Source organism: Coregonus lavaretus, assembly GCF_964263955.1.
Source record: "Coregonus lavaretus genome assembly, chromosome: 25".
Taxonomy (NCBI): Eukaryota; Metazoa; Chordata; class Actinopteri; order Salmoniformes; family Salmonidae; genus Coregonus; species Coregonus lavaretus.
In genome coordinates, this window is record NC_140012.1 from 369,713 (window position 1) to 397,166 (window position 27,454).

General features: G+C 42.7%; 1 protein-coding gene across 2 annotated transcripts in view; it reads left to right on the forward strand.

Moving 5' to 3' along the window:
* The window catches only part of dnmbp (dynamin binding protein), a 149,525-nt gene that overhangs the window by 84,470 nt on the left and 37,601 nt on the right, over nucleotides 1-27,454 (forward strand). Inside the window, exon 4 of one of the 2 annotated variants that reach the window (XM_084141478.1) lies at nucleotides 2,237-4,465. In XM_084141478.1, the coding sequence (XP_083997604.1) occupies nucleotides 2,237-4,465 (2,229 nt within the window). Of the gene's footprint in view, nucleotides 1-2,236; nucleotides 4,466-12,922; nucleotides 14,602-27,454 lie in introns of those variants that run through there. The other variant, XM_084141479.1, reaches the window with a different exon arrangement.

Genomic DNA, 27,454 nt, shown 5'->3' on the forward strand with positions numbered 1-27,454 from the left:
TTATATTTATTTTCTTAAAATAATTTCGTACAAATTCAATGAACTTAGAAGTGCTGTAAACCTCCAGGATTGTATTTGAACAACCCTTCCATACTCCATATGACTTTATGGTGCTCATTTATTCATGAGCTATCTGTGACAATTGGTTTAATTGAATAATCCTTATTGCTTGTTCAATGGATTCTGTCTGCATACTGTATTTTATGTACTGAACTGTAGCAACCCACCACCAGAAAATGTTTAGGCCAATCCCCAAGGGCTTCACTAGATGTCACTAGTGACCACTCTGTAAAGATGCTAGGGGCCCATTCAGGACACGGCCAATGTGACAGTTCAGAATGTTTGGAAACAGATACACTACATTACCAAAGGTATGTGTTACACCTGCTTGTCGAACATCTCATTCCAAAATCATGGGCATTACTATGGAGTTGGTTGCCCCTTTGCTGCTATAACAGCCTCCACTCTTCTGGGAAGGCTTTCCACTAGATGTTCGAACATTGCTGTGGGGACTTGCTTCCATTCTGCCAAGAGCATTAGTGAGGTCAGGCAATGATGTTGGGTGATTAGGCCTGGCTCGCAGTTGGCGTTCCAATTCATCCCAAAGGTGTTCAATGGGGTTGAGGTCAGGGCTCTGTGCATGCCAGTCAAGTTCTTCCACACCGAATTTGACAAACCATTTCTCTATGGACCTCGCTTTGTGCACAGGGGCATTGTCATGCTGAAACAGGAAAGGGCCTGCCCCAAACTGTTGCCACAAAGTTGGAAGCACAGAATTGTCTAGAATGTCATTGTATGCTGTAGCGTTAAGATTTCCCTTCACTGAAACTAAGGGGTCTAGCCCGAACCATGAAAAACAGCCCCAGACTATTATTCCTCCTCCACCAAACTTTACAGTCTGCACTATGCATTGGGGCAGGTAGAGTTATCCTGGCATCCGTCAAAACCAGATTCGTCCTTCGGATGAAGTCCAATGGCGGCGAGCTTTACACCACTCCAGCGGATGCTTGGCATTGCGCATACTGATCTTAGGCTTGTGTGCGGCTGCTCGGCCATGGAAACCCATTCCATGAAGCTCCCAATGAACAGTTATTGTGCTGACATTGCGTCCAGAGGCAGTTTGGAGCTCGGTAGTGAGTGTTGCAACCACACTTTTAATTACCAGGGGTGTATTCACCAGGAACCAATCAGAAGCAAACGCGCGCAAAACAGGCAGGGACTACCCTGAACTTGTTCAATAAGAAATGCTCATTTTGCTATGGTTTGCACTAATGAATATAGCACTGCACTGGCACCTCGAATTATAGTTACTCAGGGCTCTTCTATTGATAATTCATGGGCCTAATTTATCAACATATACACTGAGTATACAAAACACTAAGAACACCTGCTCTTTTAATGACATAGACTGACCAGGTGAATCCAGGTGAAAGCTATGATCCCTTATTGATGTAACTTGTTAAATCCACTTCAACCAGTGTAGATGAAGGGGAGGAGACAGGTTAAAGAAGGATTTTTAAGCCTTGAGACAATTGAGACATGGACTGTATGTGTGCCATTCAGAGGGTGAATGGGCAAGACAAACTATTTAAGTGCCTTTGAATGGGGTATGGTAGTAGATGTCAGGCGCACCGGTTTGTGTCAAGAACTGCAACGCTGCTGGGTTTTTCACACTCAGTTTCCCATGTGTATCAAGAATGGTCCACCACCCAAAGGACATCCAGCCAACTAGACACAACTGTGGGAAGCATTGCAGTCAACATGGGCCAGCATCCCTGTGGAACGCTATCGACACCTTGTAGAGTCCATGCCCCGACGAATTGAGGCTGTTCTGAGGACAAAAGGGGAGGGGGGTGCAACTCAATATTAGGAAGGTGTTCCTAATGTTTGGTATACTCAGTGTACATAGAAATATGTATATCTGTTCTCATAAAAAACATGCACGAAACATAGAGATTATTCAAATGTACCTTACACCTTGGAAATGTTTTTGAAAACCTTGCATATATGAACGAATTTCACATTTCTGCTGCTCATTATTGATGAATGAGGCCCAGTCAAGTTACATTTTCACCACCTGCTGTGATAAAATTCTCAAGCCATACAATATCTAATCTGACTCCCCTCTTCTTGCCCTTCCTCATTCTTCCCTCTCTTTCTGTCTTACTACTGTCACCTTCATCTTCCTCCTCTCGTCTCTTCTCATTTGCTCTCCCCTCCCTCTCTTTCTTGTTAGGTGATGTGGTGGCAGCCGAGAGCAGCGTGGACCCAGGGACAGCCTGGCAGAGGGGGCGTAATGCCTGGGGAGCTCGTGGCCTCTTCCCTGTGTCCTGCGTGAAAGAGTTCCACCTGTCGGGTCGCTCCAGGCAGCTGTCGGAGCGCAGCGCCCAGGCCCAGGCTTCCGAGCTCCCCCCATATGCCTTCGGCCAGGCCAGGGCCCTCATGGACCTCCACGCACAGCTCCATGAGGAGTTAGACTTCCGCAAGGGGGACCTTATCACAATCATCGGCCTTCCTGAGTCTGGCTGGTTCCAGGGAGAGCTGGTCGGACGCAGGGGGGTGTTTCCCGAGGGATTCGTGGAGCTTCTGGGGCCCCTGAGGTCCCCACATGATACAGAGGCTGACCCCATGAGCTACAAGACTGAACCTTTGACCTATGAGCCCTACAGTAGTGGGGAAGGGATTGAGGAGGTGTTTTCCGGGGAGGTTGAAGAAGAGGAGGAGGATGGGGTGTATGGGGTAGCACTGCACGACTTTCGGGCCATGGAGCCAGGAGAGTTGGAATTTGACGTGGGGGACCGTATCCGGGTGCTGAACACCCTGGAGGACGGTTGGCTGGAGGGCGAGCTGAGAGGGCGATGTGGTGTCTTTCCACATCGCTTTGTCAAGATTGAGGACGATGGGCAAAACGTGAGGGAAGACATGGAAGCTGTAAAAAGAGAAGGGGTGGAGGAGTATAGCAGCTACACCTTGGACTGCAGCTCCGGTCAACAGGACCATAGCAAGACGAAGTACGGTTCTGAGTGGAGACCCCAAGAGGACCACACTGTGTGGGACCTGGATTACTTTGATAGGGCGGAAGAAAGGAGATGGCAGGGGGACTCTGTCAGCGAGATGCTTTCCCAGGAGAGTGCAGGGGAGCGGACCCAGGACAGGGGGGAGAGAAGAGATAGGGCTGAACCGCAAACTCACAGGCCTACAGCCCACCATGGGCCCCAGAGACCCAGCTCTGTCCCTCCGGCAAGGCCCAGGCTTCCCCCTCGGCCTAGTGTGCCAGCTCTGGGCCACAGGCATCACATCAGCCCTACCGCCACCAATAATGGTAGCAGGACTAGCCACCCTGATACGACCCTACCACCACTACTCAACAGAGCCCTTAGCCTAGCTACACCTAGCACCCAGTCTGCCTGGTCCAAAGATAATGGCCACTACCTCGGAGCACCAGAGGGCACCACTAGAAATGACAAAGGTCCTAGTCTGGGCAAGGCATTGTTAAGTCTAGTGGTGGAGGGCCACAGGCAGAAAAAGCTGACCCGCCACTCCAGCGTCAACGACGCCGACTTGCTACTGGGTTGCCGCGGTGAGCGCAGGGCGCTGTCCCAGCAGAAGGGACAGGGCTCCAATGGTCTCCTGCCCGCTTCCCTCACGTTGGATTCCCTGGCAACATCAGCCGGCGACCTGGAGACCAAGTTATCCCAGCAGCTCTTGCAATTTGAGAAGAGCCTGCCGGGGCACGGAGGGGCCAATGTTGTCGGGGCTGCTGCTAGGGATGTTGTCGGGGCTGCTGCCGGGGATAATGCAAGCCGACAATCCAACATCTCCCGTCACTTTTCCATACTGGACTTCAGTAGCGAGAGCGACATCATGCGAGGCTCCTCCCACTCCCAACTGACCCTCCTCCAACCCTCTTCCTCCCTGGAGAGATGCAAGACCCTTCGCCCCCCTCCCCCTCGTCCAAGAATCCTCCACCCCCCAGTTCGAGCTCCCTACAAACCGGCACGCCCTGCGCCTCGCCCACCCCCACACTGCCCCCGGCAACCATCCCCTCCCCTTAACAACCTCCAGCCCTTTGGACCCCTCTTCTACACCCGCGAGGAGGGGGAGGGGTCTGCGACAGAGACTGATGAGAGGAGAGAAGAGTCTGAACCTGCCTTCGGTGACCTGGCTCTGGAGCAAGAGAAGGAGATAGAGCAGCACCTTGAGATGGAGATGGACAGGGAGATCAAGATTGAGAGGCAAAGAGAGATGCAGCAAGAGGAGGAGTACAGGCTGCTGCTGCGGCTGCAGGAGATGGAGAAGGACATGGAGGCGTACGCTCACACAGCCGCGGAGCTGAGGGCCATGCTGGAGGAGGAGGAGGAGGAGGAGACGGCCTGTCTGCAGACCCTGGAGAACCTGGAATTCTGCACTTACACCCTGTCAACTCTGGCCCTGGAACAGCAGCATCTACAGCAGCAGCTACAAGGTAAGCCTCCATGTCTATGGCATCATAGAAAATTACAAGAGGTCCACAAACTAGGCTGGTTCAGAAACAACCCCATAGGCCCTATCCTTTAGGCACTCTTGTAGATCTCAAAGGAATGTATATTGTTTAAGCAATATGGCAAAATTCCACCTACCCTATCAGAGGGCAAAGGTGAAGCTACTACCATATTCTCTACACCCATCCAAATCTTTCAGATCTGAACAACAGCAGCAGCTACTAGGACAGAGAGAAATTCATATAACAGGCACTGAATACGGAACGGCAACAGAATATGGAGCCAATGTGGAATCTAAATGACCGGGTTCCAAACCCGGATCATCTGCTCAATATGATACTATCCTGTTTCGCTAAAGGCTAGGTATGCTACAGTGAGGGAAAAAAGTATTTGATCCCCTGCTGATTTTGTACGTTTGCCCACTGACAAAGAAATGATCAGTCTATAATTTTAATGGTAGGTTTATTTGAACAGTGAGAGACAGAATAACAAACAAAAAAAAACAGAAAAACACATGTCAAAAATGTTATAAATTGATTTGCATTTTAATGAGGGAAATAAGTATTTGACCCCTCTGCAAAACATGACTTATTACTTGGTGGCAAAACCCTTGTTGGCAATTACAGAGGTCAGACGTTTTTTGTAGTTGGCCACCAGGTTTGCACACATCTCAGGAGGGATTTTGTCCCACTCCTCTTTGCAGATCTTCTCCAAGTCATTAAGGTTTCGAGGCTGACGTTTGGCAACTCGAACCTTCAGCTCCCTCCACAGATTTTCTATGGGATTAAGGTCTGGAGACTGGCTAGGCCACTCCAGGACCTTAATGTGCTTCTTCTTGAGCCGCTCCTTTGTTGCCTTGGCCGTGTGTTTTGGGTCATTGTCATGCTGGAATACCCATCCACGACCCATGTTCAATGCCCTGGCTGAGGGAAGGAGGTTCTCACCCAAGATTTGACGGTACATGGCCCAGTCCATCGTCCCTTTGATGCTGTGAAGTTGTCCTGTCCCCTTAGCAGAAAAACACCCCCAAAGCATAATGTTTTCACCTCCATGTTTGACGGTGGGGATGGTGTTCTTGGGGTCATAGGTAACATTCCTCCTCCTCCAAACACAGCGAGTTGAGTTGATGCCAAAGAGCTGCATTTTGGTCTCAACTGACCACAACACTTTCACCCAGTTCTCCTCTGAATCTTTCAGATGTTCATTGGCAAACTTCCGACGGGCATGTATATGTGCTTTCTTGAGCAGGGGGACCTTGCGGGCGCTGCAGGATTTCAGTCCTTCACGGCGTAGTGTGTTACCAATTGTTTTCTTGGTGACTATGGTCCCAGCTGCCTTGAGATCATTGACAAGATCCTCCAGTGTAGTTCTGGGCTGATTCCTCACCGTTCTCATGATCATTGAAACTCCACGAGGTGAGATCTTGCATGGAGCCCCAGGCCGAGGGAGATTGACAGTGCTTTTGTGTTTCTTCCATTTGCAAATAATCACACCAACTGTTGTCACCTTCTCACCAAGCTGCTTGGCGATGGTCTTGTAGCCCATTCCAGCCTTGTGTAGGTCTACAATCTTGTCCCTGACATCCTTGGAGAGCTCTTTGGTCTTGGCCATGGTGGAGAGTTTGGAATCTGATTGATTGATTGCTTCTGTGGACAGGTGTCTTTTATACAGGTAACAAGCTGAGATTAGGAGCACTCCTAATCTCAGCTTGTTACCTGTATAAAAGACACCTGGGAGCCAGAAATCTTTCTGATTGAGAGGGGGTCAAATACTTATTTCCCTCATTAAAATGCAAATACATTTATAACATTTTTGACATGCGTTTTTCTGGATTTTGTTGTTGTTATTCTGTCTCTCACTGTTCAAATAAACCTACCATTAAAATTATAGACTGATCATTTCTTTGTCAGTGGGCAAACATACAAAATCAGCAGGGGATCAAATACTTTTTTCCCTCACTGTACATGCACTCTATTCATACTAGTCCCAAAATTGACCTCCGAACCCTGACCCAGGAAAAGCAGCTGTTATAAAGTATGGGTTATGTTTACAATGGGGGAGATTGATGCCAGAGTTGGCTCACAAAACCAGTTGGCACACTGACCCCTAGACCAAAACCTGATGTTATCACCAAGTGTCAAATTTAAATGCATGCCAGAATTGGCTTACTCAGGTCTCCCAAATCCCTGTCAGCACACTGACCCCTGGGCTAGGTGCTGTGTAAGGTCAGAGTGACTTGTTATGCACCCTCTGTAGTTTATTTTAGTTTGGCTGCTGCATCTTCAGTCCAATCGCTTATCTCACAGACAGACAAACACACCAAGGCTAATCTCAATGTGGTAACCACATCTTATTTGAATAACTGGGCTATCTATCTCTCCACAATCATCACAGACCACAAATGGGGATGTACCGACATTTGCATAATGTTTAAATGACTGTTAAAGTGTGTGTGTATGTAGGGAAGGGAAAGGGGATACCTAGTCAGTTGCACAACTGAATGCATTCAACCGAAAGGTGTCTCCCGCATTTAACCCAACCCCTCTGAACCATTGAGCACATAACACATTGTGGCTCCTAGCCACTCTGTCTAACTCATTCTCATGATGTTAGTTGTAATACCTAATGTCTTTATCATTCAAATGAAAGCTGGGTTCGTTGGGCGTTTATTGCCACACCTTGATTTATGAGCGTATTTCCTGTGACCTGACAATGTGAGTCATCATAGGTTGACTTTTGGCATCATCTAGTTTTTTGGGGATTGCTAAAAAATGATTTATTTATGCAAACTATATAGCTCTGATTTTAAACCAGTTACTAATCCCCCCGTGATAAGGAAGTAAAATAATATGTTTTCCTATTCAGTGCCTCAGGCTGAGGCCAGTTCCATTTAGTTTTAATGTGGGGTACTTTCAACTAGGATTACTGTAGTATGGCAAATATTTCTGAGCAGACAAGATGCCACCATAGCAGAGCTTTTTATATTAAAATATATTATTTTTATTAAGATGATAAAGTTTTTAAAGGGACAGTTCAATCCAAAGTCAGAGTTCAGGTCTACCTCAAAAGTGATGTCAAGAGGTGTTTATAATGCCTTCCATCTGTTGCATAGATCCAGCTGTAGGCCCTTTGCCTCATCCCCAAAGTAATGGAAAAGCTTAGATTTTGGAGTGAACTGTCCTTTTATTTTGTCCAAAACACACAGTCAAGTCTGGCCTCCAAGTCTCTCTGTACAAATGCTTGTTGGCAGAAGCTGCTCTAGCAATGGACTCTCGTTAGATTCCCCATAAGCATGTTAGCTAACTTCATTTCACACTGCTAATGTTCAGTTCATCTAATCCTCAAATCCGATTGAGTCAGCAGGTAAATTGAGTCAGCAGGTATATACAAGTTATACTTAACTTATACTTAGTCTTGGTTCATAACATCAGTCGTGAAGTGGGAGCTGACGACATACACCCAAATGGTTGACGAGGTGCAGACCCATGGATAATAAACTTGAAGAACCGACCCTTAAGGCACTGCCCACTGGGCACACCACGTCATTTCAACTGGAAATTTGGGTAGTATTTGGTTGAGACGTTGATCAATGAGATTTCAACCTTTATTTACCCACTCAAAAAGACAGACAGAAGTTTGTTGAATTCCCAATGTGTTATCACTATGCTTTCAACCATCTAAAAGCACAACCAAATTCTAATGGAAAAACAATGTCTTTGATTTTTGGTTTAGTTGTCATCTAAAGTGCCTTGCAAAAGTATTCATCCCCCTTGGCGTTTTTCCTATTTTGTTGCATTACAACCTGTAATTTAAATGGATTTTTATTTGCATTTCATTTAATGGACATACACAAAATAGTCAAAATTGGTGAAGTGGAATGAAAAAAATTACTTACAAAAAATTCAAAGAAATAAATAACGGAAAAGTGATGCGTGCATATGTATTCACCCCCTTTGATCTGGTGCAACCAATTACCTTCAGAAGTCACATAATTAGTTAAAGTCCACCTGTGTGCAATCTAAGTGTCACATGATCTGTCACATGATCTCAGTATATTTACATCTGTTTTGAAAGGCCCCAGAGTCTGCAACACCACTAAGCAAGGGGCACCACCAAGCAAGCGGCACAATGAAGACCAAGGAGCTCTCCAAACAGGTCAGGGACAAAGTTGTGGAGAAGTACAGATCAGGGTTCGGTTATAAAAATAAAATCTGAAACTTTGAACATCCCAAGGAACAACATTTAAATCCATTATTACAAAATTGAAAGAATATGGCACCACAACAAACCTGCCAAGAAAGGGCTGCCCACCAAAACTCACGGACCAGGCAAGGAGGGCATTAATCAGAGAGGCAACAAAGAGACCAAAGATAACCCTGAAGGAGCTGCAAAGCTCCACAGCGGAGATTGGAGTATCTGTTCATAGGACCACTTTAAGCCGTACACTCCACAGAGCTGGGCTTTACGGAATAGTGCCAGAAAAAAGCCATTGCTTAAAGAAAGAAATAAGCAAACATGTTTGGTGTTCGCCAAAAGGCATGTGGGAGACCCCCCAAACATATGGAAGAAGGTACTCTGGTCAGATTAGACTAAAATTGAGCTTTTTGCCCATCAAGGAAAACGCTATGTCTGGCGCAAACCCAACACCTCTCATCACCCCGAGAACACCATCCCTACAGTGAAGCATGGTGGATTTTTTCATCGGCAGGGACTGGGAAACTGGTCAGAATTGAAGGAATGATGGATGGCGCTAAATACAAGGATATTCTTGAGGGAAACCTTTTTCAGTCTTCCAGAGATTTGAGACTGGGACAGAGGTTCACCTTCCAGCAGGACAATGACCCTAAGCATACTGCTAAAGCAACACTCGGGTGGTTTAAGGGGAAACATTTAAATGTCCTGGAATGGCCTAGTCAAAGCCCAGACCTCAATCCAATTGAGAATCTGTGGTATGACTTAAAGATTGCTGTACACCAGCGGAACCCATCCAACTTGAAGGAGCTGGAGCAGTTTTGCCTTGAAGAATGGGCAAAACTCCCAGTGGCTAGATGTGCCAAGCTTATAGAGACATAGCCCAAGAGACTTGCAGCTGTAATTGCTGCAAAAGGTGGCTCTACAAAGTATTGATTTAGGGGAGGGGAGGGGAGGGGAGGGGGGGGGTGAATAGGTATGCAAGCTCAAGTTTTCTGTTTATTTGTCTTATTTGTTTCACCCCAAAAAATATTTTGCATCTTTAAAGTGGTAGGCATGTTGTGTAAATGAAATGATACAAACCCTCCAAAAAATATATTTTAATTCCAGGTTGTAAGGCAACAAAATAGGAAAAATGCCAAGGGGGGTGAATACTTTCACAAGCCACTGGAAATGTATTATCACTGCACTTTCAACAATTTAAAAGCACAACAAAGTTCAAATGGGAATACAATGTCAGATATTTTGTATTTATACAACAACTTAATGTGTTATCACTGTGCACAACCAAACGACCTGGATTGCAGTTGAGATTACATTAAAAGTACATAGTGCATAGTGTGCAGACTATTATAGCAATTGTGAAGATCTCCACAGACCTGCGACCTTTGCATGCCATCTTGAACATGCACACTTTCTATGAATACATAAGAAGTTACAGTAGGCTAACCTCAAAATGTGGCCATGGATGTGTAACTATAGGCTATTTACTGTATTGCAAAAGTAATATTGAATTGTGTTTGGTTTAAATCTAATGCTTGGATAGTTTCTTCTGTGCCACTGGCTTAATCCTATCCTTTACGTTTAGTTGGGTACGTGAATCCAAGATATCATTTATAAACTTGTCAACAAGTTAATAGGCTATTTACTGTATTGCTAAAGTGATATTGAATTGTGTTTGGTTGTCAATACAACCAGGTCTACCGCAAAAGTGATGTCAAGAGGTGTTTATAATGCCTTCCATCTGTTGCGTAGATCCAGCTGTAAGCTGTTTGCCTCATCCCCAAAGTAATGGAAAAGCTTTGATTTTGGAGTGACCGGTCCTTTTATGTTGTACAAAACACACAGTCAAGTCTGGCCTCCAAGTCTCTCTGTACAAATGCTTGTTGGCAGAAGCTGCTCTAGCAATGGACTCTCGTTAGATTCTCTCGTTAGTTGCATGTGTGCAACTCAATATTAGGAAGGAGTTCTTAATGTTTTGAACACTCAGTGTATTTAGTTAAATATCAAAGCTAAGCATGGTTAAAACTCTCCAGTAGGAGGTGCTGCCCAGCCTATAAATATTTTTCTGATAGTGGAAATAACGTTGAAGATCTGACATTGAAGATCTGACAAATCCAATATGTTTTCCACGTAGATTCCATGTCACAATATGTTGACAAATTACGTTGAAACAATGTTGATTCAACCAGTTTGTGCCCAGTGGGTGATTTCTCAATTGTTGGTTTCCCAATAAATCACTAGGAGTAATATAGAGTTTGTGACCTCACCCCCCCACCTTTTTGTGTTCATATTCTCTCCCGTTATTTCTATGTATTTTACTTTACTTACCATGGACAGTGGCTTCGGAAAGTTTTCAGACCCATTTACTTTTTCCACATTTTGTTCCGTTACAGCTTTATTCTAAATTGGATCAAATAAAAAAAATCCTCAGCAATCTACACACAATGCCCCATAATGACAAAGCGAAAACAGGTTTAGGATTCAGTATTGAGACCCTTTGCTATGAGACTCAAAATTGAGCTCAGGTGTCAACTAAAAATCTAGTTAGATGTGTTTACATCGCATTTACAACTCTACCGATAGTTGTCTTGGCACGTGCACTCTAGCCAACAACTTACAGATGCTGTGCTGGTAGGCTAGTCTACACAATGAGATTATTATGGATAAGAGCGAGAATATTATTTTTTTGTCAAATGGCAGTCAAGAATTGATCATCATGTCACCAGAATAAGACCCTCAATATTTATTGGAAAGGAGCATCAAGCTCATCACCGTGCACTTCACCACCCTGTGAAGTTCATCATAACTTATTTCATTTGTAGTTCATCTGCATGGTTTCCCAAGTCGTAGTGGAAGGACCACATACCATATCATTGTGTGACTAAGTTTACATCAATATGATTGTTATTATATCAATATTTGCGCATAAAGGCATTTCTCCCATAATTTATTTTACAAACACAAAAAGATCCCACCATGTTGAACAAACAAATTCTGTCGGCATTTATAAAATTGTACCGAAACGTTATGTTTCCATCGCAGCTGTCATGATAAAAAATTTTTTTCTAGGGTATGACTACTCGCATAAAAACAGTGGATGGAAACGTGGTTAGTGTAGGGTTTCTGCCTAGTGCTCAACAACTGCATTGATTTCACTGTCATGAGTAGTTTGAAGAAATCCATTTTTATCCAATTAATAAGCTTAACTTCAGTATCTCCCATTTCTCTATGTCCCTCTTCCCTACATCAGTATGGGATTGTTGGGAGATGGAGAGATACCGTAGCTTAGGGTGTTTGTGCTTAGGGTGTTTGTGTGGGGAAGGGGGGCTGTAAAGGGGGGCTGTAAAAGTCTACCCTCTTATAATTGGCTCTTTGACGGAAGGGAATGGGGGGATATCCTATACTCCAAGCTTATGAATAGGCCTGGGTTTTTTCTCACACTGAAATATACCATAGCCTCTGAAACCAGGGACAGGCTTTGAACAATAGCTCATTGTAGCATGAACAGCCACTTTCCAGTACACTGTACACTAGAATAATCAGCCCCTGTCCCCAAAGCCTTTTCCTCCTCCTTTCACTCTCTCTGTCACATACACACACACAAACACGCACACTCCAGCCTTTTTTTATGAAATCATGTGAATGTGTTCATGCGTAAATTCATTATTCCACTCCAAATGTAGGTCAAACAAGGCCTCACACACACCATTGATTTGCTATTATTTTTGCACAGAATGACTGGGTCCTGACAAGGTTTACTTTGACCAAGCGCAAACATAAGACGACTTGATTCGCCTTGAGTTCTGAGGAACTAAGAAAACACGTTAGTCTGGAAATTGACCCAGATCATGTGGAGAATTTGATTAAGAAATTGTCCTTTTTCAAAATGTGTAAATGAAAGAAAAACAAAAGAGGATGGAAAAACAAAAGGAACATTATCTGAAGTGGAAGTTGCTTGGTGCCAAGTCTCACACACGCCAAAGGCATTCTCTTGAAGAGACAGTCTCCTTCCTCTGGAGAAGGAAATCTGCCCAGCCAGCCTGTGTTTTCCTACAAACATAGCAACTGACCAATGAAAACGCTGGGAGGGGCTGACTGTAATCCACCACTCATGTGACTATTAAATGATTTACCAAGAATGGCCCCTCCTTCTTTCACCTGCCCCTCCCCCATGACATGATTCACCAGGCTGGGGGGAGGGAAGGATTTAGTAACATAGAAACTGGGAGGTGCCTGAGCAGGGCAGTCCAGTTCAGGCAGCCCTGAGAGAAGGAGAGAGAGAGATAAAGAGAGAGTATGTCTGACAGGTGGTTAAGTCTCCCACAATGCTGTGCTCTGGAATGCCATCGTTTGAGGAGGTAGAATAAGCCATCACATCGTAGTAGGAGCAACAGCAGCACTGAGAGCTGGATCAGAAACAGCACCATGAAGGGCCAGGTAGTTAATGGCCACCAGGCTGGGTTTGGACCCTTGGACTGGAGCTGCGGCACTGGGGTGCCCCCTCGGAGGGGCAAGAGTGTGGAGGAGTTGGGGAATTGTGGCTGGGCCAGGGAGAGGATGGTCCGTCTGCAACAGCTCCAACAACTACAGCAACTACAGTTCCAGCAGAAGCAGCAACAGGTGGTTGGATACCACTGCTATAAGCTAGCTCCAGCGCCAGTGCTGGCCCCTGTACCGGTGGCAGCTCCAGGGTCGGTGCCAACTCCTTGGCCAGGGCAATGGGACTACCAGGCCAACTTGAGGCAGGAGAATGCCTGTCGCCAGACCAGCTGGGAGTATGAGGACTATGACAGAGTGCCCTATAGAGACACTAGGCCTCAAAGCAGGGGCCTTTATTTACGCTCTGCCTCAGATAATGGCCACCTGGAACCCAGGAGAGTGCAAGAGTGGTCTGGTAACCATTGCTTCTACCCAGGCCCGGAGGACCACAACTACCAGGAGCACAACAGAGAGACACAAATCAAGGACTACAGTGATGTCCACAGAAGTCAGGCGCAGTATGACATAGAAAGGGACAAATATGACCGCAAAGAGGTGGAGTATCACTACAAACAGTGTGACCTCTACAAAGACAGAGATGGGGACCACTATGACTGCAAAAAACAGGACTATTGGGACCTGGAAAAGGAGTTTTATCAAGAACATGACCGTTATGATCGTCAAGATCGCAAAGAGTCAGACCAGTATGATCACACAGACCGGTACAACCCTAGGGATATAGGCCACCATGACCTCAAAGATGCTGACCGGTATGACCATAAAGATCAGGAATATTTTGACCACAGGAGACAGAGCAAGAATGACCACACTGAAAATTATTATTTGGGCTGCAGACAAGACAAAAGGAAAGAGGACCACTACGGAAAATACCACAATGTTCGGAGGGAGGATTATTATGACAGCAAGGAAGAACACCACTATGATCAGAAAGACAAGGATTATTATGACCGTAAAGAGAAGAACCATTATGAGCGCAGAGAAAATGACCACAAGAAAAAGGACCACTATGTTCACAAGGAAAAGGACCACTACAATGACAAAGGAAAGGTCCACTATGATCGTAAGGAAGACCATTACAGGGATTTGCGATCGTTATCCATGGACTCCAGGTATGAGGAATACCCCGCCAATGGCAGTGGGAAGCACAGTGAAGAATGGGTTGAGGACCAGTACCACAAGCAGCCCGAACAAGAGCGACGGTCCTACGAGGACCCTGTCACCTTCGACCGTGACCTGTGCCACAACAAGGACAGTGAAAATGGGTCCCAACTGGATTCTGGTAGCCTCATGGGGAATGTGAACCACCCCAGACGGGCACGTAAGCCCCTCTACATGGGCTCACTTGACCGTAACAGTTTCTACAGGAAGACCGCCCCCAGCTCTCTGAAGAGGTCAGAGTTCACCATCAACAAGAAGCAGAAACAAGGTAAACATCTGTGTGCTGGGAAGGAGTGAGGTATGTAAAGTAGGTAGATGCCAGACCATGGGGTTACAATGAATTATAGGAAGTTCCCCTCTTTATTGCTGATCTAGGATCAGCTTTCCTGACACCAATCCACTGAGCTCTTACAAAACAAAGCAGTGTTTTTGGGGAGCAACCCACCCACACCAGCCGCCCAGCAACAACGAGTCACCATGGTTCTGAGAACCACATCCCTAAGGGGCTCAGTTAATATCCACTCACGAGTGGATCATATGAAAACTTCACCAAGATTGAATTGTGAACCACGATTGTAATGTGAAGTGTCCTGTAGTTTCCAATGTCTCGACCTCAGCAAAATGACCTTTAGTAGCACTGCAGGTCTAAAGTGTTGGGGCCTTAATGAAAACGTTGCGTACATACAAAATATACCCCAAAAAGAAGTGTGCAACAGTTTTCACGCAAAAGTTGGCATTTATAAAAACTGAAACTTGACATTAGAATGTTCTTACCTCCACGCAAACTTTAGACCATGCCTACGAAAAATGTATAGTATTGCATTGAAAGCAGGCAAGTAAGTATTTTGTGCAAAAGGGGGATATGATGACACACTTATTCATAAAAAAAACTAAAAACAGGAAAATATAATAATAAGATTTGCTGTTAGTGAGAAGAGCGAAAATCTTTTAATTTTATCATTGCAATCTAAAATAACGAATTATTTTATTTCCATGATCATTGTAGAATAAATTCCTTATCTTTTCTGACTGTGATGGAAGTAGCCTATACAACAAATAAGGATACTATTCATCCCACCTCTTATTTAATTGGACCTACTTCACAGTAGTAAATAGATAAACTAGTTCAAGTATTTTGCTCTATACAATCCTGATATTTAGTAGGCAACGTTTATAAAGAGGCTCACTCACTCTCCAGGCATGTGTGTGTCAGACAGCTTGTAGCGCGAGGTGGTTTCGCCTATTGTCTTAGGAAGGTTAACCTGAAAGTATTTTAGGGCAGGGGAACCAGTCAAGCAGGTTACGTTGGTTTTTGCTGTCTCTCTCTCTCTCTCTCTCTCTCTCTCTCTCTCTCTCTCTCTCTCTCTCTCTGTCTTTGTCTCGGTCTCGGTCTCGGTCTCTGTGTGTGTTTGCTTTCAAATCTGCATAGAAGTAGTGGCATTTGTCAACAACCTGTCTCTTGCTCAGTTGTATCACATGACTCATTCCATTGCTGTCTTAAAGGGATAGTTCACCCAAATGATTAAATGACATATTGGTTTCCATACCCTGTAAGCTGGTTATAGACAAGGTATGACACCAATCCATGCTTTGTTTGTGTTTACCTGGCCACAGTTTCCATAGGCACAAATCCAATGCAAGTACGCTTTATTTTGTCATTTGGGTGAACTATCCATTTAATGGTGGGGCTGCTCTTAGACGCTCTGTCAAAGTAAGAGCTTGTCCTGGCTGGATGGAATGTCTAAATGCTGTGGCAAGTGTTAAGCACCTCAGATTGCCATAGTATCACCGTTCAGGTGAAGTGAGTGTGTGTGTGCCTAAATATGTCAGAGCAAGAGAGCACTTCTCCTCAGGAGTTTGTTTCTTCTCAACACAGCCTGGGACCAGACAGAACTCACTACCTTCTCTTCCCTCCCAAACACACACACTGACCATGTTTTTCCAACCAGTAATCCCTAACGTCAACATAGTGAGGAGGAAGAGAAGGTAGTGAGTTCTGTTTTGTCCCAGGCTGTTTTGAACATTAGGGTGACTCCTCCACTGAGAGACTGAATTTCAATTTGCAAGTACCAAGAGTGTGCGCGCGCCCGTGCGTGTGTGTTGGTCGGTCGAGGTGCCTGTTGCTGGTCTCCGTAGTAATCCATGAGCAGCTGCTGCTGCTGAGGGGCAGATGGGGGATTAAGCAGAAAATCCTTAGACAACATTCTCACAACATTCTGGTAACATTCTGTCGAAGGGCCAGCCTGGCAGACAAATGCCCCAGGTCTTGAGCCGAGGAGGGAATTAGCCAGTTAATGTAGGTCAGAAACACAGCACAAACTCTCTGACACAAACACTGACATCTGCAAAAGTCTCTCACTCTCACTATCTCACACACACACACAGGCAGTATTTATGTTACATGTATTTGAAATAACTTAACTAACTGCTGGTACACTCCCTAATTAATTTTTACACAAATTAACGAGCTAGTTAGCACATTATCTTGTGAAAAATGTCGAAGTAGCTAGCGAAGATTTGGCAAATAACAGACTATAATGTCTTCTACAGTGGCACTTACTTTGCGATGTGTAGAATACAATCACTCGTCAGGGGTGATTTCTTCTAAACAGCTGATCAGTGACAGATCAGTGATACTGTTGTAAATTTCCTGCACTAATTTTTGAGAGTTGATACAAAAGTTTCATATCGATACGAAGCTTAGACTCTCCTATTTATTTTTATTGATCTATATATATCACCTTCTGTTTTTAAATTTCATTTATTTGTATTTTTATGTTCGGGTGTGAGGCGAACCAAGGCCCGTGGACCTCGGGGGCCGCTTGGGGAACTTAAAAAAACAGCAGTATTTCTTAAGTTTCCAGCGCAATGCAAAACAACTTATCTTCTCGCGTGCTTGACTATGATGTTGACTGTCTTTGATTTTTACAGTGTTCTAAAGTTTAATTTACCATAGGAATCAAAATCTACATAAGTGTATCGCAAGAGGAATATTGCTGTGTGTTTCTCAAAACACTTCTCAATACAGGTTTTGATTGAATAACACCCGGTATTTGTAGTATCATCAATTTCATTTGCTGAACTAGAGCAAATCACTTGTCTTGTTCACAAAAATGGGAAGAGCGGTCGTAAGAAACTGAGTTTGAGGTAACTCATGCAAGGATGACACATTCTTGCTCCACATAGAATTCTAAATCCTGACCTTGAAGCTTAAATTCAAACTTCCACGTCTAACTTGGAAATTAGACTATTAAAACTATTGTCATTTCATTTGACCTTCCATAAAAGTATTGTTATCAGTGTGTAAAATGATTGGCGTCAGCATATTTGATTTCCTGCAAGTACTTTGCTTAATGAAAGTTACTTCACAGTGCATGTTTTGAAACAAACATCGGTGGTCTTAAGTGGATTTGTAAGTGGATAGAAGAAACGCTGGTGCAACTCATGCTTGGGTGTGTGAATGCCCCTGTACCCTACTTCAGAGACACCCAACAGCATTTGGAGTTCTCAGTAGAGTAAACTAGAGAGCCAAAATTGACCTTTTGACCTTTAAGCTGTTGGAGTAAACAGGGGTATCCTACTGTCCAAAATGTGGAGTGTCGTCCTTTCCTGTGGCCCATCTCACTGCTTGCTGAAACCAGTGTGGTGGAAGTGTAATTATACTGTGGGCTCCAAGGAGTTGGCCCATGTTTGTTTTACTTTCCCAGCTTTTGTGAACTTGTAGGGTCCATAATTACGAACTCTTGCTTACATATCAGGTCGAAACATTTTGGAACAAATATGCTAGCTGTTAGCTTTTCCCATTGAAAGACATGTCACAATTAGCCGGCTTGCTACCACAAGTCACTTATATTTCCGGGAACAAATAAATCAACCAATGAAAGAAGTAGACGCCAGTAGCACACCAACCAATGGAATTTCCCAAAATAGGTCAACTTGCCCACCAGAGGGAGAAGCTTAAACCGCCGATCTCAAATCCTTTGTTTTGCGAGGTCTGAGACAACTGGACTGAGTATACCAAACATTAAGAACATGTGTGCCATTCAGCGGGTGACTGGGCAAGACAAAAAATGTAAGTGCCTTTATAATATAATAAGCCATTTAGCAGACGCTTTTATCCAAAGCGACTTACAGTCATGAGTGCATACATTTTTACGTATGGGTGGTCCCGGGGATCGAATATTAGGAAGATGTTCCTAATGTTTGGCATGCATCCTAGACTACTAGACAAAATTCAAAAGGTACATGTTTGCATCTATAACAAAATTCCATGTTTTTGCTCTTCACGCTGCTCGTTCATGTTGCTCGTGGGTATGCAAATGCTCCTGTTACCTGACTGTCTTTCCGTAACTTGTTGACTGGTGTTTTGCCTTACTGCCCCCGCAATTTACTGCTTGTACAGTTCCAGTCAAAAGTTTGGACACACCTACTCATTACAGGGTTTTCTTTATTTTTTAATATTTTCTATCTACAGCACCAGCTTGCTAGGTGGTCATTTCCCTCTGCACAGTGTATGTGCAACCAGGATCCATACAGCGAGCAAGTCCTCCACTTTTCTCTCTGTTAACCGTACTGGTGTGTGATTCAGGTGTGTGTTGCTTGTCTGTGTTTGCCATTTCACTGGCTGAGCTTGTTTTCGGGAGGAGGAGTACAGGCTGTAGTGTGGGTTTCAAGTCCCCCTCACAACAGAAAAAAAAAAGATCTACAGCTGGTCCTCGAGTCAAATAACACATATCTGACGAAATAGATGATTATAATAATGCATATAAAACATTGGACATTTAAATGTACATGTCTATGAAATATATATGTAATATTATTAAAGCATGTTAGTGTGTTGACAAGGGAAAGAAGCCGCTCATTAAATATATTCGTAATCCTTATTTTCAAAGTGTTGGCTGCACTTCCTTTCTCAACACACTACAACCATAGTGGTTGCTGTAATAGTGCTATGCTCAGGCCAAAACCCTGATTTGTTTACATTTAAAATACATTTCTCAGATAAAAAAGCTAAGTTGTACATTTACCAAAGATTCAATAATTGTTGCTAGACAAGGAATCCTTGAAATGGGGCGAAAAGTATTAAGATCACTACTATCCCCGCCCTTATGGAGTGGCAGCGCAAGAGCTGATATCCATACTTTTGGAATATTTCTTGATAACAATGTTAAATAAAACATTTGGGTTATTGAGCCACAATGATGGACGCTGCACACTTAAGCAGACCAGGATCCAATTGGTCGGCCCCTGTGGATTTCTTATTGTCAATTGCTAGCAAAGCATCCAGGACTTATTTTTCTGTAAATAGCCTAAAAGAAAAGCTTTGACTATGATTTATCTGATAATTCAGCACGTTTCCCCTATCAGCAACCAGCCCAACATCATTGTGACTAGACTTAGAAGTTATTTCAGAGAAAGCCTCCTGAAAATGGTGATTAAATGCTTCAATTATGACCAGTGTCTGAATTAATTTGTTGTGGCAGAGAGGAGGAAGTAGGGATATGACAGTTTTCCAGAATTTAGCCCATTACAAACCCGAAAGAGCAGTTACATAATGATCAGATTTAGCCTTTCTGATTTGTCTTACACAGTCATGCGTGCATACATTTTACGTATGGGTGGTCCCGGGAATCGAACCCACTAACCTGCCGTTACAAACGCTAAGCTCTACCAACTGAGCTACTATGATTCCTCAGTTGCTTAAAAGCTTGCCAGTACGGGTCTAACCCTGTTTTCCTGACCTTGGCCCATGCATTATCTCTTTTATGAATGACTTCTGATAATTCTGGAGTGTACCATGCATTCGATCTACCTTTAACCCTTAATATTTTGAAGGGAGCATGATTACCCACAATAGTATTGAAGACATCTGCAAAAAGGCTCAAAGCTAAATCATGTTCAGGGATAGCTGAAATACAATCAAGGTCACTAAAATAAAGATAATGTTTTTAAAAAATAACACCTGTTCACTGAGTTCTCACAGTTCCTCTTTGTGATGACGCGAGGGCAATAGTCACTAATGTCTTTGGCGAATTCACCAGTAGAAACATATTTCTCTGTTGTATTCGTTTAAAATCAGATCAATCAATTGACTTTGAAGGATCTTTCGGGTTGGGCCATGTAGGCTTAGTCACCAGCCGGGTTAGGTTTAGATCATAACTCATGTCTTTTAGATTTTCTGAAGCCTGCATTTCCCAATCATCATTTAGGTCAGCCGGGATAATAACTTCTGATTTAATAAAAGAAGACAACAAACTAGGTAATTCCTTGAGTGCACAAAGGTTAGCCAAGATAGGACGGTAGACCCCTTTAACAGTTATGGATATATTTTACCCAGACAAAGGCTTAAAGATAGTAGCTAAAATAAAGGAATAATAAGGGAAATGGATTTCAGTAAAGAGACAAATAAATAATTGTTTATAAGTATGGCCACTCCACCACATCTACCCTGTCTGTCAGCTCTGAACACATTATAACCCTCAATATTAATATCAGAGTCCAGGATCCAAGTTTCAGTCAATACCAGAATGTCCTGATTTGTCTGCATAGCGGAGAACTTGATGTAATCCAGTAGAAATTGGAATGACCTTTCCAAGGTTAGCACAATAGGGCCTGAGGCCGCAGCTAGGGCTGGGGAGGTCATGACATTTTGTCAGCCGGTGATTGTCAAGCAAGTAACTGCCGGTCTCACAGTAATTTACCGTTAATTAACATAAACCCATTTAGCATCTCCTGGCTTCCACACATAGCCTTCAAGGCACTGATGCAGACCTTTTGGAACATCTACATTTTAAAAAGTCTAATAAATCCATGTAATATAGCCTACACCATCACAATAAATCCATTATTTATTTTAGACAGGTCAAAAAAAAAACTTGATATGAAGAAAATGTAGTCTATTTCAGAAGAACAGAATAGCATACTCTGAGTTGTCGTTATGTTAGGCCTTGATCTGGCAATGCCATATGGATGTGGGCTACACTAGTTCATTTAGCAGACAAGATTTGCTTAGTATTCCGTAGCATTATATATATGTTTTAAGTGTATGAAGAATACAATTGAACGTAGCTGAATAAAATAGAAGGGATATTTTCTCCAAACGATTTGAGGGACTATTCTGTGTTGAGCGGTTAACAAATAAACAGGTCCTCCTACAGTATATGCTTAATTTAGAGTTATTATGTCACTTTAGTTGTGATATAAATGTTGGGCTATATGTTTAGATTTTTAATACAATCTAAGGCTGCATGATGTGACTCTAATGATGATGTGACTCTAACTTTTTTTTTTTGCAGGCTGTACACACTTCATCAGTCTCTCATTCACAATTTGACAAGCACTTGATAATGCCTCGAATTTTCCGGCTGCATCCCCTTTGTGTGGCCGTAATGCCCCCTAAAAAAAATCCATGCCTTTTGCGGCCAGTGGCCGTTGTGCCCTTGAGATGAATATAATATGTATAATTCCCTGCTGCTTGCCGAAGCACCTCTCACTCACATGGCTCTCCTTCACGTGATCGGGTCTTTCTCACAGGCTACAAGTGAAGACAGACACATCGGGGACTGTTCACATTTACTTTTCGTCAGCCAACAAGATGAGAAGGCCTAACGAACAGCAAAAGCACTAGCCAATGTCAATCTACTATTCCCCCATAGTACAAAAGTTGACCTATTCTGTGAGAGAAATAAATATTCTAAACATAGTATAGGACAGTTGTGGGATGCGATAGATCCCAAATTAATACAACCACCAGCATCAAAAAAACCTGTTACGCAATGAGCCTGACGCAACAGATGAGAACGTTTAACTTAAAATTTTGATAAACTATTAGGCTATTTCTTCAAATTATAAGCGCAGCAATGTGCACACGGCAGTAGGCTATAAGTGCAAATGTTCCATTAGTAGGAAAACACCATTCTCAAAAGTGACCCCAAATGTGATTATGCATTTAATGCTTTTATTATAAAGCTGAATTTTTATGGTGAAAATGATCTTCCCCAAACTTGAAACTCATGCACTGCATATGTATGCCAGTCAGGCTCTACACCCGTAGTAAAGCAGATTAATGTGCTTCATTTTAAGAAGTTATTTGGCCACTTGAGTAGTGATACAAACCTTATCAGAACATATAGGCCTATGGGCTAGGCTACATGAGGGGTGCGACTATGATTTGAAAAAGTCGCAAAAAAAAGGCATGCGCTGTTTCTTGCCTTTAAGCTGGGCATCATTCACAAGTGATAATATATAATTCACAAGTGATAGGCTAACATTGTCACCATCACACTATTCTTGAATTAATCTTGTCTTTACATATACTACATATTTGTGTGAAATTGGTTTTGATTTAGAATGGACCATTATCATGCACATGTCATCTATGCACTTAAATAGCGAATGGAGGATGCTTTTCCCGTGGTTCATTTTCATGCCAGCCAGGTAGGCTATGCTCCTGTTGTAAAGAGAAGCAATGTGCTTAATATTAGGAAAGTTGAGAAATAAATATTGTAAGCCTGATGGATCCTCCTCTTTTTAATAGAGGCCATCACTCTGTTTTCTCGTGCAATTGCACAGCCTATAGAAATGATGCGCAACATGAGCTCATGGGCTCTCATTAAGTGTTTCATTAGATTTTCGATTACATCTGCATTGATGTCAGAGTGATTAGATTGACAGTAGAGTGCTGAGTACCAGGCAGTTAGCAAGTTTGGTAGGCTACTAATGACCGTCAGCAGCATCAGAGCTTGGAGAAGGCTAAATACCATGACTAAGCGGTCACGTGGAATTTGAATGCCGTCATGACTTGTGACCGCTGGTGTGGCGGTAATACGGTCACCGTAACAGCCCTAGCCGTAGCCAATGTCAATATGAGGAACTCTCAGAGTAACCAATGATGGAATGTTATAAACTGACTTACATGGGCTTTGGTTGCTATCATGCAACAGCCCGAGCCCTTTACGTGATTTGAAAACCGAGGGGATATTAATGTCTATGGAATTCACATTTGAACTAAAAGCACTAGGTGAGCAGACCACAGTGGGCTTCTCTTTTGAGCTAACAATAGCAGACCTAAGAGTGGAGTTCAAACGATGGGTATAAGATTACAACTGACAACACCCCTGTCAGTATAGACAACAGTACGACGATAACGCTTAGAAAGGATGGGAGGTATTACCTGAGCGGGGCTTGGTCTCTCTCTATGTCAATAGCGTAACACAGCCTTGAAATGTTAAGGCTCAATAGTACAAATATCTGGTACAGAGCGGGAATCTGTAATCTGGATTGTTCTTGAATTGCGGTGGCATTTGGGCATGGCATTTTGGAAAAAAAATGTAATCCATTCTTTGAGATAAATATATGGCTGCTTAACCCTCATACTACCGATTGGGGTCATTCATTTTGACCCCAGAGGTATATTTATGATCATAGCCTAAAGGTGGTTTATTCCATTCTTCCCATTTTCATGACATTGTCAATCAATGTGTTCTTAACAAATCTAAAATCAGTGTTTAGTGTTTCTGTATCAATATGACCTTTGGGGTCATTTTGACCCCAGATAAAAACACCTAATTCTGCCTATAATAACTTGATTAATAGGACCTTTATTTGAATGTAGGTTTCTCGGGAGACATAAGGACAAGATATTCATACCTACAGAGGGTGAAGGGGGATCTGGATCAGTGGTTTTGACCAGATAAACAGAACAAATGCAGAGATATAGGACTCCATGTACTCGCCTAGGATCTACTTTTCTATACCACGTATCGTATGACTGTGTGCAAAACCAAAATAACCTTATTTTTGTGCATATAAAAATCTGCCAATGGTATACAAAGTCTGCCAATGGTATTACATACTTGATAGAACTTCAATACGGATACACTCTGAATCTGTAAAGAGAGCTGTATTGGTGGGTATTCTCCGAAAAGTTGTTATTCTGGAGGAAATCTAAAAGAGTATTTGAATCCAGGTTTCTCTGGAGATATAATAAGTTATCTATACCACCAGAGGGTGGAGGAGGACCCGTTGGGGTGACTAGATGGATAGATCACTTGCAGAGATGGAGAACCTTATGTACTCGCCTATGGTTATAACTGGTTATAACTAGGTATGTGTACAAAATCATAATTACTTAACACATATGCTTAGTTGCAGTCAGAACAGCTCATAAAAGTATGTCAGTGGTATGAATACTTGGTACAACTGTAATACAGAAACCAGCTACCCTCTGAATGCACACATAGTACTGCATTGGTGTGTATTCTCAGAAAAATATTTATTCTACGGGAAATGATATATAAATAATTCTATAATATCCTCCAATATTATGTATGTGCAACTTCTTATGGTATTTGGGTTGCTATAACATTTTGTTTGAAATGACTGAGGATTTAGGTAGGGGTAAGTAAATATAGAAAACTAAGGCATATTTCTGGTTATTATCGCTCATGATCAATGGATGAAAGACTCTTTGTCAATAAAATTAAGTATATTTAAAATGTTAAATGACCAAATTAATATTTACTAAAAAATTCTGAAAACCAAATGATACTACAATCAAATGATGGTAAATCAGCTTTTTTAGTACTCATGTGGATTGTACTTCTGGAAAAAGCTGCACATCGTTTTACAGAATATGCACATTGCTGTAATTTTGCTAAAATATATATATATATTTTTTTTTAATGTCAGATAACATTATTTACTTTTCTAATGATGTTTTGATAAGAATTAAGTTGATATTTAGCTATGATTGCTTTTTCCAATTTTTCTTCTTGGGGTCAAAATGACCCCAGTTTGTAATCCATGTATTTAAAATATGTTGGTAGTATGAGGGTTAATGACTTTAAAATAATTTACAATTATGATAACATTGTGGAGTAGTAACACCAATGACACATTTTGAGGTAATTCAGGATTTTCTTAAATGGAGGCTACAGATACTCCAATCTAAGGTCATTGACTCTTAAAAAAGTAATAATATATAATATAATATGCCATTTAGCAGACGCTTTTATCCAAAGCGACTTACAGTCATGCGTGCATACATTTTTGTGTATGGGTGGTCCCGGGGATTGAACCCACTACCTTGGCGTTACAAGCGCCGTGCTCTACCAGTTGAGCTACAGAGGACCACAAGTGAAAAGTGATATGATCAATCATTCTGCTCACAATGTAATTTCCCTACATTTAAATTGAGTGGCACCAATGACTCTTAATTTAGACACACCAAATGATCAATGGAATCCTCAAATTAATGGCATACTAAAAGGGTGTCGTTAGCCAATAATTTCCTTTAACATCAACCCCTCCCCCGATAACAGTTTGCCACCGGAGGGAATGCTCAAGGCCTATCTTTGTAATGAGTGATTTTCAAGGTGGTTACAAGTCGGTTGACATGAAACTTACCGACACATATTTGTAAAAATGTATTAATTAATTAATAGCCTTTGTTTTTATTGATCTAAAAAATATATTAAATACTTTTGTTTACTTTGTAGCATTCAAAATAGAAATCCCCAAAACATTTCACTACAACTCTACTCATCACAATTTGCCAAGTACTTTAATAGCCAAGTACTTTAAACAAAGCATAAACATAAAGGTTTGCAGTATAAAGGACATGCATTAGTGTTATCATTGCAAAAGTGAGACGGCATATGCCACCGCAATTCAAGAACGATCCATCTACATAAATATTTTCAATTTATTTGCAGTTTGCACAGCAAACTGAAACGTCTAAAACTCCAACTCCATACATTACCACAAAAAAACGCCACCACCCTCCCACTTTCCCAGCTTTGTCCTGATAAGTGTAAAAAAGGGGCATAAAAAGCATGGAAATAAAGGGCAGGGTACATTACCATCTTCTCTATGGGCAGCTTTAATGTATTGTGAGTTTCTGTTACCAGAATAACTTGTACCCACTGTAAAAGAACCTTAACAGAACAAGATAACAGATTATATGCACTGGCACACATTCAGGGGAAGAATCGGCTACACAAAGTCACGATAGAGATTCAGCGGTTTGTATGATCTATTCATTTTTTTTACTGATTATGCAAGTCACAGCCTGAAAGACTATTTGAAAGAGAAGAAATGTGCATGCTGAATTTTGGCATTGCGACTAGACCTCTACACTTTTTTTCCCCTCAGCTTTTTTACTCTGTTCCACAATCTATAATTCCGTTCCAGCGAAGCCACTCCCCACACTCCAAAGCTTGGCTTGATATTAAGAGGCCCCCATGCTATTAGGGTTGCCACAGCAACAGGGCGTTCTTGTGTGAACTTTGGGCTGAGCACACAGCACAAATTGTGCGCGACCTTCGACTTCACATGGAAACACAAACTCAGCGGGTCATCTCTAGACAGTGTTGCACGTTCCACATAAAACATGACTCAGGAATTCAAAGTTCACATTTATCAGAAAAAATGTTTGTCTACACCCCCCAAAAAAATGATTTGTCTCAAATGAGTATGTCATATAATGTTGCCAGCACATTCCTCTCTGTTCTTTATGATTTCAATGTTGATATGAGACACTTCAAAAATAAATGCTGCAAGTTTCTTTTAACAGCTACACAAAGAGAGAGAGAGAGAGAGAGAGAGAGAGAGAGAGAGAGAGAGAGAGAGAGAGAGAGAGAGAGAGAGAGAGAGAGAGAGAGAGAGAGAGAGAGAGAGAGAGAGAGAGAGAGAGAGAGAGAGAGAGAGAGAGAGAGAGAGAGAGAGAGAGAGAGAGAGAGAGAGAGAGAGAGAGAGAGAGAGAGAGAGAGAGAGAGAGAGAGAGAGAGAGAGAGAGAAATGTGAGACCTGTTTGATGAGATCCTCAAGAGCTTGATGGTATTCAGCCTGTTGGGGGCGGAGTTGGGTCAGTTATTAGGCCTAGTTCCGATTAAAACACGGAGTCGGGTTTGCAAATCAGACTGGACCAGGCGTGTGTGTCAGAAAGGGAGTGTTGTGGGTGTTCATGTTGGCCCTGTCCAGAAACCACCCCTTCCCCCTAGACAGTGGGTCTATATCTGAAAACATTACACACCGTCAAATCCTTGCTTCCTCTTTCCTTGTTTCCTGCATTCCTCACCTCCCCTCTTTCCCACTTTGAGAGGGGAGAGGAGGACTGGAGG